General features: G+C 45.0%; 1 protein-coding gene across 1 annotated transcript; it reads right to left on the bottom strand.

Annotated features, from left to right (window-relative positions):
- Window positions 1-3,008: 3,008 nt before the first annotated feature.
- Window positions 3,009-11,295, bottom strand: LOC138853269 (anti-lipopolysaccharide factor-like). Its single transcript, XM_070089001.1, has 4 exons — window positions 11,189-11,295; window positions 4,707-4,849; window positions 4,434-4,567; window positions 3,009-3,973 (listed from the first exon to the last, which is right to left on the bottom strand). Exons 2-4 carry the CDS (start codon window positions 4,826-4,828, stop codon window positions 3,858-3,860), a joined length of 372 nt encoding a protein of 123 aa, XP_069945102.1. The 5' UTR covers window positions 4,829-4,849; window positions 11,189-11,295; the 3' UTR covers window positions 3,009-3,857.
- Between the last annotated feature and the right edge of the window lie 6,662 nt (window positions 11,296-17,957).

Below are 17,957 nucleotides of genomic sequence, written 5' to 3'. Positions count from 1 at the left end.
ACCATGTACTAACTGCAGTAACATGTACTACCTGCAGTAACATTTAGACTATGCTGCCCAGTTCTGGTCACCGTATTACAGAATGGATATAAATGCTCTGGAAAACGTACAGAGGAGGATGACAAAGATGATCCCATGTATCAGAAATCTTCCCTATGAGATTAGACTGAGGCACTGAATTTGTACTCTCTCGAAAGGCGTAGAATTATGGGAGATATGACTGAGGTATATAAATGGAAAACAGGAATTAATAAAGGGGATATAAAAAGTGTGCTAAAAATATCTAACATAGACAGGACTCGCAGCAATGGCTTTAAATTGGAAAAATTCAGATTCATGAAGAATATGTGAAAGCACTGGTTTGGTAATAGAGTTGTGGGTGAGTGGAACAAACTCCGGAGTAACGTCATAGACGTTAAGACCTTGTGGAGTTTTAAAAATAGGTTGGAAAAATACATGAGTGGGTGTGGATGGGTGTGAGTTGGACCTGACTAGTCTGTGCTACTAGGTCGGATGATGTGTCTGACCTCACTAGGTCAAGGCATTGGCTTAAGTTGGTGGGAGAATTGGAGCTGCCTAGCATATGTTCTTATGTTCTTATTTTTCTTATGTTCTTATTTTCTTATGAATGGGAATCTTTACTGAAGAAACGTTTCGCCACACAGTGGCTTAATCTGTCTTATACAAAACAGGAAGGTATAAGGAGAGGAGGAGTTTGAGGTAATCAGTCCCTCAGCCTGGAGTCTATGTGTTCAGTCCATTAATCTTATAGAAAGTACAGCACAGGGCCGTAGACGTGGCTTATATACTGTAGTGAGGTGAGGCGAAAGAGGAGGAGGCGGGGTCATAGTGGTATCATCCACTAGTCTAAGTAGGTCTTCGTCCAAACGTTGGACATGTTTTGAAGAATTCTTTGTATAAAGATCCCATGACGATGCAGTCTGACATGTGATGAATGGTCTTCAGCTTGTCGGTTTTCAAAATCATTCATCACTCCTACATGCAGTAGCATGTACTACCTGCAGTAACATGTACTACCTGTAGTAACATGTACTACCTGCAGTAACATGTACTACCTACAGTAACATGTACTACCTACAGTAACATGTACTACCTACAGTAACATGTACTACCTACAGTAACATGTACTACCTACAGTAACATGTACTACCTACAGTAACATGTACTACCTACAGTAACATGTACTACCTACAGTAACATGTACTACCTACAGTAACATGTACTACCTACAGTAACATGTACTACTTACAGTAACATGTACTACTTACAGTAACATGTACTACCTACAGTAACATGTACTACCTACAGTAACATGTACTACCTACAGTAACATGTACTACCTACAGTAACATGTACTACCTACAGTAACATGTACTACTTACAGTAACATGTACTACTTACAGTAACATGTACTACCTACAGTAACATGTACTACTTACAGTAACATGTACTACCTACAGTAACATGTACTACCTACAGTAACATGTACTACCTACAGTAACATGTACTACCTACAGTAACATGTACTACTTACAGTAACATGTACTACTTACAGTAACATGTACTACCTACAGTAACATGTACTACTTACAGTAACATGTACTACCTTCAGTACTATGTACTACCTGCAGTACCATGTATTACCTTCAGTACTATGTACTATCTGCAGTAACATGTACTACCTGCAGTAACATGTACTACCTGCAGTAACGTGAACTACCTGCAGTAACATGTACTACCTGCAGTATCATATACTACCTGCAGTACCATGTACTACCTGTAGCACCATGTACTACCTGCAGTACCATGTGCTACCTTCAGTACTATGTACTACCTGCAGTACCATGTACTACCTTCAGTACTATGTACTACCTGCAGTACCATGCACTACCTTCAGTACTATGTACTACCTGCAGTACCATGTATTACCTTCAGTACTATGTACTACCTGCAGTAACATGTACTGCCTGCAGTAACATGTACTACCTGCAGTAACGTGAACTACCTGCAGTAACATGTACTACCTGCAGTATCATATACTACCTGCGGTACCATGTACTACCTGCAGCACCATGTACTACCTGCAGTAACATGTACTACCTGTAGTACTATGTACTACCTGCAGTAACATGTACTACCTGCAGTAACATGTACTACCTGCAGTAACATGTACTACCTGCAGTAACATGTACTACCTGCAGCACCATGTACTACTGGTAGTAACATGTACTACTTGCAGGACCACGTACTACCTACAGTAACATGTACTACTTGCAGGATCATGTGCTACCTGCAGTACAATGTACTACCTTCAGTACTATGTACTACCTGCAGTAATATGTACTACCTGCAGTAACGTGAACTACCTGCAGTAACCTGTACTACCTGCAGCTCCGTGTACTACTGGTAGTAACATGTACTACTTGCAGGACCACGTACTACCTACAGTAACATGTACTACTTGCAGGATCATGTGCTACCTGCAGTACAATGTACTACCTTCAGTACTATGTACTACCTGCGGTAACATATACTACTTGCAGTACCATGTACTACTTGCAGTAATATGTACTACTTGCAGTACCATGTACTACCTGCAGGACCATGTAGTAACATGTACTACCTGCAGTACAATGTACTACCTTCAGTACTATGTACTACTTGCAGTAACATGTACTACCTGCAGTACCATGTACTACCTGCAGTACCATGTACTACTTGCAGTACCATGTACTACCTGCAGTACCATGTACTACCTGCAGTACCATGTACTACCTGCAGTACCATGTACTACGTGCAGTACCATGTACTACCTGCAGTACCATGTACTACCTGCAGTACCATGTACTACCTGCAGTACCATGTACTACCTGCAGTAACAAACATTACCCTGAGCACCTTCAATCCTCTCAAAACACTTGTGTGTGTGAGTCACTGAACACCTGACATATTTCAATATATTAATAGGAAAATATTGATTTCCACAATTTCTTTCAATCTGGAGTGCTCATTTATTTACCTGTCATGGATTTTAAAGCCAAAGTTTATAATATATATAAACCTAAGTAGTAAATTGTGCATAAATATATATCACATGCAGATCCATGATCGTGTATAAATGAAATTATGATTTTCCATTATCAGTGTATATTACAGTTGACATTTCACATTACGCAACTCAACCTGACGTTGTTATAATCTTCTCTCCTAAACTTGCGTCAAATTTTTTCGTATTTTAATTTACAGCATATTTTTTTAAAATCTCGAAATCTGAGAACTTTAGTTGCATCAAAAGGCAATAAAATTAGTCCCACAAGTAGGAGAGACCATGGTCTTCTTGCATCATCAGAAGGAGAGACCATGGTCTTCTTGCATCATCAGAAGGAGAGACCATGGTCTTCTTGCATCATCAGAAGGAGAGACCATGGTCTTCTTGCATCATCATCAGCAGAGACCATGGTCTTCTTGCATCATCAGAAGGAGAGATCATGGTCTTCTTGCATCGTCAGGAGAGACCATGGTCTTCTTGCATCATCAGAAGGAGAGACCATGGTCTTCTTGCATCATCATCAGGAGAGACCATGGTCTTCTTGCATCATCAGAAGGAGAGACCATGGTCTTCTTGCATCATCAGGAGAGACCATGGTCTTCTTGCATCATCAGAAGGAGAGACCATGGTCTTCTTGCATCGTCATCAGATGCATCGTGTAGATCCAGCAGACGATTTCGATATTTCAGATGATCTCAGTGTAAAGACATCAGTAACATCAGTGACTTTTCCTTGCTGAAACAACAGATGGTCATATCTTAATAAGACATCTAGACTATGAAAGTTCTTATTTGTTGAGCCAGGCCGCCGCTTGCTCTTTACTTATTAGGTTACTTTCCAGGGCCTTCCTGACGAAGTCTCGGGTGGCGTTCTCCACGGCTCCAGAACTGCTCAGAGTTTTAGCTGGTAAAAAAAATAAAACCGAGGTTAAGGAAGTTCTCCCTAAAATTTTGATATTTCCTAATTTCTTTTATAGAAATCTCAAGAATGTTCATTGAAATTCAGCGTACTGTGAATGTTTCTACTATTCTATCACTATCATGGCTGCCGGTTGATACATTAATTTTTACATTCGCTTATATTAAACAAGTAACTTTAAAATATGTTGCACAGTTGCTCGGGTAAAGAGTGGTATTGTTTGTATTAGAATGACCTGCCTAGCACTGTCTGGTAATCCACTGCACTGTTGCTCCATTTTTGTTCTTACATAGGTTTGAATATGTGGGTTTCAATTAAAAACCCTTTACTCGGAATATGCATATCTTTTTTACATGTCCAAGATGTTTCTCATCAATGAATGTTTATAACACTTTGATCCGAGTATCTGGGTATGTGTACCTTGTATCTCCACAAGAATACTTACAACTGCCGGAGAATGGCGCCCACCCAGGACACCACATTTTACCATTGTAGTACAACTGCCACCTGGAGATGGTCGGACGGTAACTGTAGTGGCAGGTGTGGCCCATGAAGTCCACCTGACCGTTGTGCCATAGGCTAAAGCAAAGAATTTTCATAACTTTCTAAAATGACCACACCGTCACACACCACACATGTAAAAAAAAATATTACAGAGGATGTTTTGAACAGCGTCAAACCAAAGTTGTTGACCGAGTTTACAAACACTGAAACTCACCCAGATAGCTTACTGATGAGGAGGCTGACCAATGTCTCTGTCTCCTGAGCCTGACAGAGATCCGGAGGCGACACCATCACCAACACCAACACACCAACACTCACCAACACCCACGGCTTCATCCTCGACACTCCTCACGTGAACTGTTGGAGTAGGAGACATACTGATACCAACATAAAAAATTAATTATGTAGATACATATTGTGATTTGGCAGTTTGAATTTTATAGCTTTATAGTGGATTCGATACCCGTCTTGTGGGAGGTAGCTACCCAATGCCCATTCTGTGGGCACTGGGTAGCTACAATAGTCATCATTATAGCATTAATGGTCTTTTAATAGAATTAATGGATTAATTTACGACGGTACTGAGTTCGTTTAATAATTAATAAAAAATGGGTGCATGAAAATTGCAATAAAACATAATCAATATATACAGAACAACCACTGCGAAAAAATAATGAAATTCCAAGCGCTTTCGTGACTTCTCACATTATCAAAGTTCCTTGATAGTGTGAGAAGTCACGTAAGAGCTTAGAATTCTACTATTTTTTTTTCACAGTGTTTGTTCTGCATATTGTGATATATATCACCTATTTACGGTGATCTTATTACATAATCAATATATTACACACTGATCTTAGCGTCTAGGCAGAGATGCCAACTGATTGAACTGATCATAAACCATACCCCGGCCGGGATTGAACCCGCGGTCAGAGAGTCTCAAAACTCCAGCCCGTCGCGTTAGCCACTAGACCAGCTAGCCACAATAAGATTCATCCAACTAGGTATATTTCTACACCATAGGAAGGTTAGCACAGGCACCACTGTGACCACAAATGCAAGTTTTTACAGACGAATCTCCAGCTAGCGTGGCCGTAACGAACTCTAGCTCAAGTCCCCTCACTGCCGTCAACATGTAGAAATATACCTAGTTGGATGAATCTTATTGTGGCTAGCTGGTCTAGTGGCTAACGCGACGGTCTGGAGTTTTGAGACTCTCTGACCGCGGGTTAAATCCCGGCCGGGGTATGGTTTGGTTTACCTACAAGTGTGTGCTCTGGGAGGCGACATGGGTCTTAGCTCACCTACTGGAAGTAGCAGCAGTGTTAGTCAAGGGTAGGATGATGTGTTGATGTTCCTTATCAACTATATAAGATAATGCGGGTGGTGGCAGTAATTATGATAGAGGAATTAAGAAAAGAAACTCCTGGGATCAAGGTCAGTGTAGTCTTGACCTCATTACAATTGTTCAATCTATTGTGTAGCCCAAAATAATTAGTGTGACCTGAGTGTGTCGCAGTCTGAATCTTAGGCTACTAATTTTAAAACAGTTTATGAACACGAAGAGAAAATAAACGTTACAAGAAATGGCTCTTGTTCATCTGCTTCTCTTACTACTACTGTGCAATGATATTTGCTGCCTCATGTAAGACGGTGTAAGAGTTGAACCGGAGCTCCGGACAGATAGTGGTTTATGGCAGAATATTAATGAGTCAGAGTGACTGAAACACGCTGGTGTTTTCATAAATGACTGCAAAACAACCTTCTAACAATTCCTTGTGAATATCAGTACCTGTCGCGAGAAATTTAAAAAAAAAATGTGTTTGAACGGCTGGTGGCCTACGAATTGCCAGTTTTTCCCTAAACATATTCAGAAATTTTCTCTGATAGCACATGTACAAAAAGTTGTGATTAGTGGAACAGTACTAATGGAAAATAGTGCACAGTGTACGAGCTTCAGTCTCGTGCAGTTATTTGTGCAAAAGTTTTTAATGAGGTAAAGGTAGTTAAGAATCTCTTCTCTGGCTTACTAATGAATTGGTCTTAAAGAAACAGCAAAATAATGCTCTAAGAAATTACATATTAAAAGTAAAAAGGAAACATAGCAAGTTTGTGATGTCAATGAAATGAAGAGTCTTGTTCATGTGTTTGTTGGTGTAGTGTAAACACTGGTTGTGTGGGACGGAAGCTGCTTAGAGGAACACTGGGTGAAAACTAGAAATGAAGATCACGCTCAGATAAGAACATCTCTGTGATGTGGTCTTGTCAGTAACTGTAAGAGGAAAAATTTACTTGGCTCGTAGGTTAGGAAATTAGTGAAGCGTTAAAATACAGAGGAAATTATTGAACAGGAAAGTGAGGAAAAATAGCAGATATCTTAATTAAGGCTTATAACACCACCACTACCACCAACTCTTCCTCTTTGCAACAACGAGTTAGAATTATGGATAGGTTTCAGAAAAATACTGAGGAAGGTCTTGACTAGAGACAATCAGGAGAACAAAACCTCTAGTGGAAAGTCAATGCGGGAGAGAAAAGCTGATATAAGAAACGGGATCAAAATAACCCCGAGGACGACTACCACCGAGCAGGAATGTGAGAGAGAAACTATTGATAACTGTTTTCAAATTAGTCTTTTTCATCAGGTAACTCTGATATGAATGCAGACTCAGTGGAAGAGATACATGTACCCCGTCCAGCACCCCCACCCACAAACACACAACTTCTAACCCTAATATTGTTCTACTAAAGGCTCATTTACATATTCACAAACACGTGAGTTAGGTACAACCACTGGAAACAAATCGATACTCAACCTGGATACAATAAAACGCGGTTATCAGAAAATTCAAGTGTATCGGCACTATATATGAAGAACTTGCAGGTATAGTGGAAATAGAAATGGAATATATCAATACGAACTTCCAAAAAAAATGTCTCCTTTCTCAAAATAAAGAATTATGTCACGCTAGTACCTCTACATATTTCCGCTCCACAATATGCTATTACTCAATACGTGAGAGATAATGTTATGATGCAAACTGCCTGACTTCCTTGTGAAGAAAACAGCAAACAAAGCAACATGAGCATACACTGAAACCTGAAAACTTCAACCATACAAATAGCCGAGACTTTTTGGTGCCTGGAAATGGAAAAGAATGACAAGAAATGGTAATAATTTATTACCACCTGGACTGACAGGCTCCTTAGAGCCGCATATTAAAACTAACAGAAAAGCCTCCCATAATATGATTTATCAACATTATATGATTTATCTCTGCTAACATACATGATCTTAAACCGAATAACAAGATATTACCATTAATTAATGTCTCTTAGCTTATTCAAATCCAATGTTTGCAGAAGTTACAGAAACCCACGTTAATTAAAAGCTACTTTGACAATTTATTAATGGATTCCTAGGTACTATCTACATAGATGCGACCGGAAAAACAGACAACGATGGGAGATTTGTCTGTATGTTTAAGATTTGCTCATACGTGCTGAGTTACTTAACACCACAAGTTCTGGTGGTTAAAATTGAACATGAAAATCTAGTTATTGTACTTGTATCAACCACAAGATAAAACTTCTCAGCAGTTCGAAGACCAACCAGTGAAATTCGAGCACTGTCTGGAGAACCTCTCAAAGCCAGCCTAAAATATCCTATTACCTGGTGACTTCATTTTTAAAACACATAAAATGGAAGAATGTAGCGAAGACTGCATTAATAAAGAATATCCCTGGAGTTAGTTCGGATAAACAGTCTACCTTAACTGAGCTACTAAAATTCTATAACAAATTCGCTTTGTGCCAGTAAACAGCGGAACAGACCAGACTAGAAAATATTCTAGACCTTATATACACAAATAATGAAGACCTGTTACAGTACATAATAGTGTCAAAGACACTAAACATAGATCACAACTAACCAGAAGTTCAAACATGCACACTTGCTGATCATGATCAGCAAAACACACCCAATCATGAGGGTATGTTCTAATTTAACTTTAACAAGAATACCAACTGGGAGCTAATAAATCGCAAGCTTACTGTCGTATGCTGAGAAGACAATATGGTAAATGAAGACCTGAACCAGACAGAGCTCAGTGGCACTATTGAAATATGCTCCAGAAGGTGCACATTGGAAAGGGAGAGCCGTGTCCTCTCTAGGCGAAGGCGATAAATAACAGAGCTTTTCAAATGCTAGAGAACTGGAAAACATTGAGGTTAAATTAAATGAGTCATACAGAACCCAGGAAAAACAAAGGGAGCATAAAGTCATAAATGAAATTGAAAGAAATTCAAAATAACTATTCTCGTAGGAAAAATTCTGATTAAAGGAGATGGAACGTACTCTGATGACAATAAGGAAATGAATGGAATATTTAACTCCCAGTATGACCCAGTGTTCAGTGAACCATTAATCAGCCTAAAGACTGACGAACCAAATAAGTTCTTTATGGGACACGAAATGCTGCAGTCATCTCCCTAATCTCTGATATAACTCTAACCCCTCACTTCGAAGAAACCATACATTGCATGCCCATGCACTCTGCCCCAGGCCCGGTCTCATAGAACTCTATGCATATTCTTCAAAAACTGCAAAAAGACATTAATATGTGTCTTGAATATTCTATGAAGGAGAAGCCGAACACTGAGGTCATCCCACAATCCTAAAAAACACTAATACAGCTCCACTCCAAAAGGTGGCAGTAAAGGAGTTGCTAAAGACTCTACTGATAGCGCTGATTTCCAACATAATTAAAATTTTTGAAAAGATTTTAAGAAGCAAGAGTTGCAGTCACATGGAACCCCAGCAGCTGCACAGCCCATGACAACATGGGTTAAAAACAGGTCGTTCCTACCTCTTGGAGTTACTGAACTATTACGATGTGGTCTAGGATACACTGGAAGACAAGCTAAATGCAGATGTAGTATACACCGACTTTTCAAAAGCTTCTAGTAAGTACGCCCATGGGGTAATTACACACAAATGGAATAATATGAAAAATGGGCAGATGGATATTTAACTTCATAACCAATAGAACCCAGAAAATAGCATTAAATGTAATGAAATCAGAGGTGCCTACAGTGAAGAGTTCTGTTCCCCAAGCTACAATACTCACCCCACTTCTCTTCTTCATTCTCATTTCTGACGTAGACAGGGATATACACCATAACACTGTATCATTCTTTGCAGACGATACTAGAATCTGTAGAACGGCAGCCACTGAAGACACAGTGAGCCTCCAAGCTGATACGCTAATGTAAACCGGTGGGCTGCTGCCAGCACTACGTTATTCAATGAGAACAAATTTCAGTTACTGCGTCACGGAAAGACTGAGGAAATAAGAACAGGATCGGAGTACAAGACAAACTCTTACCTCTCACTAGAGCGAAAGTAAAATTCGAGAGACCTAGGAGTAATAATGTCAGATCTCACGTTCTAGCAGCACAATAATGTTGGCATCGCAAGTGCAAGGAAAATGATACTTTGGATAACTAGAACTTTCAAAACAAAAGTTATCACACCGGCGATGACACTTCAGTTCACTCAGTCTCTCTAGGCTGGAATAGTGTTACATACCTAATGGTCTCCTTCAAGGCAGGCGAAATCGCAGAACTGGAAAATGTACAGAGAACCTTCATAGCTAGTAAAACTCAGTCAAGCTCCTAAATCATTGGGAGCACCTGAACTTCCTCGAACCATAGTCCTTAAAATGCAGGCGAGAAAGTTAAATGACAATCTACACCTGGAAGATTCTGGAGGAATCGGTCCGAAACCTGTACACGAAATAACTACAATACACATGAACACAAGAGGTTTGGTAAGCGATGCAAGATACCTCCGATGAAGAGCAAGGGAGCAATGAATACACTAAGAAACAATTCATTAAGTTTGACGTGGCCACGACATTCCAATACGCTCCCTTCTTGCATAAGGAAGATTACCAACAGACTCTTTGCTGTCTGCAAGAGAGAAGTCGACAAATTCTTCAGATCAGTCCTAATCAGCCGGGTTATGGTGCATGTTGGGTTGTGAGCTGCAGGCACTAACAGCTTGACCTACTAGGCCAACAACCAAAAAGCCTAGTCTTGGGCCGGGCCGCGGGGCCGATGACCCCCAGAAGCGACTCCAGATAAGGTAACCTCCACTGTTTATATTGCTGTTAGTTGACGAGAGTGCTAAACGGAAAGATAAGAGAAATATTGTTATGCGAGAGAGAAAGAATAGGTTTGGTACTTTTTTATAAAGCACTAAAGCTATGTGGGTTATTTGTCGCGAGCAATAGTAGAAGCTCGAACCTCCGTCCTCTAATTACGAGATGCTCTTACCTCAGGATAAAGGCAAAGAAACAAAGAACGTATAATGTGAATCTCGTAATTTGAGTTGATGCTCTCTGACTCTAACTTGGGTAGCTGAGTACAAGTTGGCTGTGTGCGTTGTACCATCTATCACTTGTGCAGCTGAGTACAATCTTTGAATGTGTGAAGATAGTAATATTACTGTACTACTGATTAATCGTGTGACTGATTATAACAATGTGCAGCAAGGAGAATACTCATTCTCTTCTACTGATCACTCGTGCAGGTAACTACACGCAAAGTTCAGTAGTGGATAACAGAAGTAGTACTGGTACTGTCATACAAATCATTCGTACAATGGAGTATACAAGTGTAGAGTGGGAGACATACCTGCAGTGTACCACAAGCTACCTGGAGGCACCAGTGTACTGCGCAGTGTTGGTCACAACTCTGCTTTATATCCTCCCTCGGTGCGTAACGTGTTTTTTCCAGTGGACATAACACCTGCCCACGTGTGAGTAATTTTCTTTATGCTGCAATAAAGGTCATGCAGTGTCTGGGGGAGGGGGTAGCCAGTTTTATCTCAGGAATTTTATGGAACTCTAATTCCTTGGATGAAGAGCCCTTCACTAGCAATGAGGCACTCATCTTGAAGGGACTCGAAAATGAGAATGATCTTAAATATCGACGTTACTTATTTAAATAAAGTAAAGCATCCTGGGTATAAATAAATAGGAAAATTTCTCTTTGTAAGCCATTTTATTAAATAAAACGAATCCAATCTTTCTCTTCAAGAGAAAATAAAATTCCACGATAAGTAAACTATCAAAAATAATTAACAAATACTTCAATACTTCGACGAATGTGTTTTATAAGTGTAAAAACAATTAGAAAGTGTTTATCTTAAATAATAAATTGAAATAAATCCTAATAAAAAATCATTTGTAGAATTTAAAAATAAATCGATTTATCTTCTGCTTATATCAATGGTCTCGGGAATCATCGCTCCTGCGGCCTGGTCTCAGACCAGACCGCTCCTGCGGTCTGGTCTTTTTCTTTTTAGTAGGTTATACGGGAAAAGGGGTTACTAGCTCATTGTTCCCGGCATTTTAGTTGACTTTTACAACACGCATGACTTACGGAGGAAAGATTCTTATTCCACTTCCCCATGGATATAAAACGAAAAGTAATAAGAACAAGAACTATTAAGATAAAATCAAAGAAAACTCAAATGAGAGTGTATACTCAAACTTGTACATGTATGTGTAGTCTCCCTGGGTGGTTGCTGTCTTCCAAACTACTACCCCAGGACGGTATTAACTCCCTGGGTGGTTGCTGTGTAACAACCTACTAGCACAGGACGGTAGTACCTCCCTGGGTGGTTGCTGTCTACCAACCTACTACCACAGGACGGTAGTACCTCCCTGGGTGGTTGCTGTCTACCAACCTACTACCACAGGACGGTAGTACCTCCCTGGGTGGTTGCTGTCTACCAACCTACTACCACAGGACGGTAGTACCTCCCTGGGTGGTTGCTGTCTACCAACCTACTACCACAGGACGGTAGTACCTCCCTGGGTGGTTGCTGTCTACCAACCTACTACCACAGGACGGTAGTACCTCCCTGGGTGGTTGCTGTCTACCAACCTACTACCACAGGACGGTAGTACCTCCCTGGGTGGTTGCTGTCTACCAACCTACTACCACAGGACGGTAGTACCTCCCTGGGTGGTTGCTGTCTACCAACCTACTACCACAGGACGGTAGTACCTCCCTGGGTGGTTGCTGTCTACCAACCTACTACCACAGGACGGTAGTACCTCCCTGGGTGGTTGCTGTCTACCAACCTACTACCACAGGACGGTAGTACCTCCCTGGGTGGTTGCTGTCTACCAACCTACTACCACAGGACGGTAGTACCTCCCTGGGTGGTTGCTGTCTACCAACCTACTACCACAGGACGGTAGTACCTCCCTGGGTGGTTGCTGTCTACCAACCTACTACCACAGGACGGTAGTACCTCCCTGGGTGGTTGCTGTCTACCAACCTACTACCACAGGACGGTAGTACCTCCCTGGGTGGTTGCTGTCTACCAACCTACTACCACAGGACGGTAGTACCTCCCTGGGTGGTTGCTGTCTACCAACCTACTACCACAGGACGGTAGTACCTCCCTGGGTGGTTGCTGTCTACCAACCTACTACCACAGGACGGTAGTACCTCCCTGGGTGGTTGCTGTCTACCAACCTACTACCACGGGACGGTAGTACCTCCCTGGGTGGTTGCTGTCTACCAACCTACTACCACAGGACGGTAGTACCTCCCTGGGTGGTTGCTGTCTACCAACCTACTACCACAGGACGGTAGTACCTCCCTGGGTGGTTGCTGTCTACCAACCTACTACCACAGGACGGTAGTACCTCCCTGGGTGGTTGCTGTCTACCAACCTACTACCACAGGACGGTAGTACCTCCCTGGGTGGTTGCTGTCTACCAACCTACTACCACAGGACGGTAGTACCTCCCTGGGTGGTTGCTGTCTACCAACCTACTACCACAGGACGGTAGTACCTCCCTGGGTGGTTGCTGTCTACCAACCTACTACCACAGGACGGTAGTACCTCCCTGGGTGGTTGCTGTCTACCAACCTACTACCACAGGACGGTAGTACCTCCCTGGGTGGTTGCTGTCTACCAACCTACTACCACAGGACGGTAGTACCTCCCTGGGTGGTTGCTGTCTACCAACCTACTACCACAGGACGGTAGTACCTCCCTGGGTGGTTGCTGTCTACCAACCTACTACCACAGGACGGTAGTACCTCCCTGGGTGGTTGCTGTCTACCAACCTACTACCACAGGACGGTAGTACCTCCCTGGGTGGTTGCTGTCTACCAACCTACTACCACAGGACGGTAGTACCTCCCTGGGTGGTTGCTGTCTACCAACCTACTACCACAGGACGGTAGTACCTCCCTGGGTGGTTGCTGTCTACCAACCTACTACCACAGGACGGTAGTACCTCCCTGGGTGGTTGCTGTCTACCAACCTACTACCACAGGACGGTAGTACCTCCCTGGGTGGTTGCTGTCTACCAACCTACTACCACAGGACGGTAGTACCTCCCTGGGTGGTTGCTGTCTACCAACCTACTACCACAGGACGGTAGTACCTCCCTGGGTGGTTGCTGTCTACCAACCTACTACCACAGGACGGTAGTACCTCCCTGGGTGGTTGCTGTCTACCAACCTACTACCACAGGACGGTAGTACCTCCCTGGGTGGTTGCTGTCTACCAACCTACTACCACAGGACGGTAGTACCTCCCTGGGTGGTTGCTGTCTACCAACCTACTACCACAGGACGGTAGTACCTCCCTGGGTGGTTGCTGTCTACCAACCTACTACCACAGGACGGTAGTACCTCCCTGGGTGGTTGCTGTCTACCAACCTACTACCACAGGACGGTAGTACCTCCCTGGGTGGTTGCTGTCTACCAACCTACTACCACAGGACGGTAGTACCTCCCTGGGTGGTTGCTGTCTACCAACCTACTACCACAGGACGGTAGTACCTCCCTGGGTGGTTGCTGTCTACCAACCTACTACCACAGGACGGTAGTACCTCCCTGGGTGGTTGCTGTCTACCAACCTACTACCACAGGACGGTAGTACCTCCCTGGGTGGTTGCTGTCTACCAACCTACTACCACAGGACGGTAGTACCTCCCTGGGTGGTTGCTGTCTACCAACCTACTACCACAGGACGGTAGTACCTCCCTGGGTGGTTGCTGTCTACCAACCTACTACCACAGGACGGTAGTACCTCCCTGGGTGGTTGCTGTCTACCAACCTACTACCACAGGACGGTAGTACCTCCCTGGGTGGTTGCTGTCTACCAACCTACTACCACAGGACGGTAGTACCTCCCTGGGTGGTTGCTGTCTACCAACCTACTACCACAGGACGGTAGTACCTCCCTGGGTGGTTGCTGTCTACCAACCTACTACCACAGGACGGTAGTACCTCCCTGGGTGGTTGCTGTCTACCAACCTACTACCACAGGACGGTAGTACCTCCCTGGGTGGTTGCTGTCTACCAACCTACTACCACAGGACGGTAGTACCTCCCTGGGTGGTTGCTGTCTACCAACCTACTACCACAGGACGGTAGTACCTCCCTGGGTGGTTGCTGTCTACCAACCTACTACCACAGGACGGTAGTACCTCCCTGGGTGGTTGCTGTCTACCAACCTACTACCACAGGACGGTAGTACCTCCCTGGGTGGTTGCTGTCTACCAACCTACTACCACAGGACGGTAGTACCTCCCTGGGTGGTTGCTGTCTACCAACCTACTACCACAGGACGGTAGTACCTCCCTGGGTGGTTGCTGTCTACCAACCTACTACCACAGGACGGTAGTACCTCCCTGGGTGGTTGCTGTCTACCAACCTACTACCACAGGACGGTAGTACCTCCCTGGGTGGTTGCTGTCTACCAACCTACTACCACAGGACGGTAGTACCTCCCTGGGTGGTTGCTGTCTACCAACCTACTACCACAGGACGGTAGTACCTCCCTGGGTGGTTGCTGTCTACCAACCTACTACCACAGGACGGTAGTACCTCCCTGGGTGGTTGCTGTCTACCAACCTACTACCACAGGACGGTAGTACCTCCCTGGGTGGTTGCTGTCTACCAACCTACTACCACAGGACGGTAGTACCTCCCTGGGTGGTTGCTGTCTACCAACCTACTACCACAGGACGGTAGTACCTCCCTGGGTGGTTGCTGTCTACCAACCTACTACCACAGGACGGTAGTACCTCCCTGGGTGGTTGCTGTCTACCAACCTACTACCACAGGACGGTAGTACCTCCCTGGGTGGTTGCTGTCTACCAACCTACTACCACAGGACGGTAGTACCTCCCTGGGTGGTTGCTGTCTACCAACCTACTACCACAGGACGGTAGTACCTCCCTGGGTGGTTGCTGTCTACCAACCTACTACCACAGGACGGTAGTACCTCCCTGGGTGGTTGCTGTCTACCAACCTACTACCACAGGACGGTAGTACCTCCCTGGGTGGTTGCTGTCTACCAACCTACTACCACAGGACGGTAGTACCTCCCTGGGTGGTTGCTGTCTACCAACCTACTACCACAGGACGGTAGTACCTCCCTGGGTGGTTGCTGTCTACCAACCTACTACCACAGGACGGTAGTACCTCCCTGGGTGGTTGCTGTCTACCAACCTACTACCACAGGACGGTAGTACCTCCCTGGGTGGTTGCTGTCTACCAACCTACTACCACAGGACGGTAGTACCTCCCTGGGTGGTTGCTGTCTACCAACCTACTACCACAGGACGGTAGTACCTCCCTGGGTGGTTGCTGTCTACCAACCTACTACCACAGGACGGTAGTACCTCCCTGGGTGGTTGCTGTCTACCAACCTACTACCACAGGACGGTAGTACCTCCCTGGGTGGTTGCTGTCTACCAACCTACTACCACAGGACGGTAGTACCTCCCTGGGTGGTTGCTGTCTACCAACCTACTACCACAGGACGGTAGTACCTCCCTGGGTGGTTGCTGTCTACCAACCTACTACCACAGGACGGTAGTACCTCCCTGGGTGGTTGCTGTCTACCAACCTACTACCACAGGACGGTAGTACCTCCCTGGGTGGTTGCTGTCTACCAACCTACTACCACAGGACGGTAGTACCTCCCTGGGTGGTTGCTGTCTACCAACCTACTACCACAGGACGGTAGTACCTCCCTGGGTGGTTGCTGTCTACCAACCTACTACCACAGGACGGTAGTACCTCCCTGGGTGGTTGCTGTCTACCAACCTACTACCACAGGACGGTAGTACCTCCCTGGGTGGTTGCTGTCTACCAACCTACTACCACAGGACGGTAGTACCTCCCTGGGTGGTTGCTGTCTACCAACCTACTACCACAGGACGGTAGTACCTCCCTGGGTGGTTGCTGTCTACCAACCTACTACCACAGGACGGTAGTACCTCCCTGGGTGGTTGCTGTCTACCAACCTACTACCACAGGACGGTAGTACCTCCCTGGGTGGTTGCTGTCTACCAACCTACTACCACAGGACGGTAGTACCTCCCTGGGTGGTTGCTGTCTACCAACCTACTACCACAGGACGGTAGTACCTCCCTGGGTGGTTGCTGTCTACCAACCTACTACCACAGGACGGTAGTACCTCCCTGGGTGGTTGCTGTCTACCAACCTACTACCACAGGACGGTAGTACCTCCCTGGGTGGTTGCTGTCTACCAACCTACTACCACAGGACGGTAGTACCTCCCTGGGTGGTTGCTGTCTACCAACCTACTACCACAGGACGGTAGTACCTCCCTGGGTGGTTGCTGTCTACCAACCTACTACCACAGGACGGTAGTACCTCCCTGGGTGGTTGCTGTCTACCAACCTACTACCACAGGACGGTAGTACCTCCCTGGGTGGTTGCTGTCTACCAACCTACTACCACAGGACGGTAGTACCTCCCTGGGTGGTTGCTGTCTACCAACCTACTACCACAGGACGGTAGTACCTCCCTGGGTGGTTGCTGTCTACCAACCTACTACCACAGGACGGTAGTACCTCCCTGGGTGGTTGCTGTCTACCAACCTACTACCACAGGACGGTAGTACCTCCCTGGGTGGTTGCTGTCTACCAACCTACTACCACAGGACGGTAGTACCTCCCTGGGTGGTTGCTGTCTACCAACCTACTACCACAGGACGGTAGTACCTCCCTGGGTGGTTGCTGTCTACCAACCTACTACCACAGGACGGTAGTACCTCCCTGGGTGGTTGCTGTCTACCAACCTACTACCACAGGACGGTAGTACCTCCCTGGGTGGTTGCTGTCTACCAACCTACTACCACAGGACGGTAGTACCTCCCTGGGTGGTTGCTGTCTACCAACCTACTACCACAGGACGGTAGTACCTCCCTGGGTGGTTGCTGTCTACCAACCTACTACCACAGGACGGTAGTACCTCCCTGGGTGGTTGCTGTCTACCAACCTACTACCACAGGACGGTAGTACCTCCCTGGGTGGTTGCTGTCTACCAACCTACTACCACAGGACGGTAGTACCTCCCTGGGTGGTTGCTGTCTACCAACCTACTACCACAG

This window comes from Cherax quadricarinatus, chromosome 26, assembly GCF_038502225.1.
Source record: "Cherax quadricarinatus isolate ZL_2023a chromosome 26, ASM3850222v1, whole genome shotgun sequence".
Taxonomy (NCBI): domain Eukaryota; kingdom Metazoa; phylum Arthropoda; class Malacostraca; order Decapoda; family Parastacidae; genus Cherax; species Cherax quadricarinatus.
The sequence above is the reverse complement of the archived record's forward strand: the minus strand, read 5'-3'. Positions and strand labels throughout refer to the sequence as shown.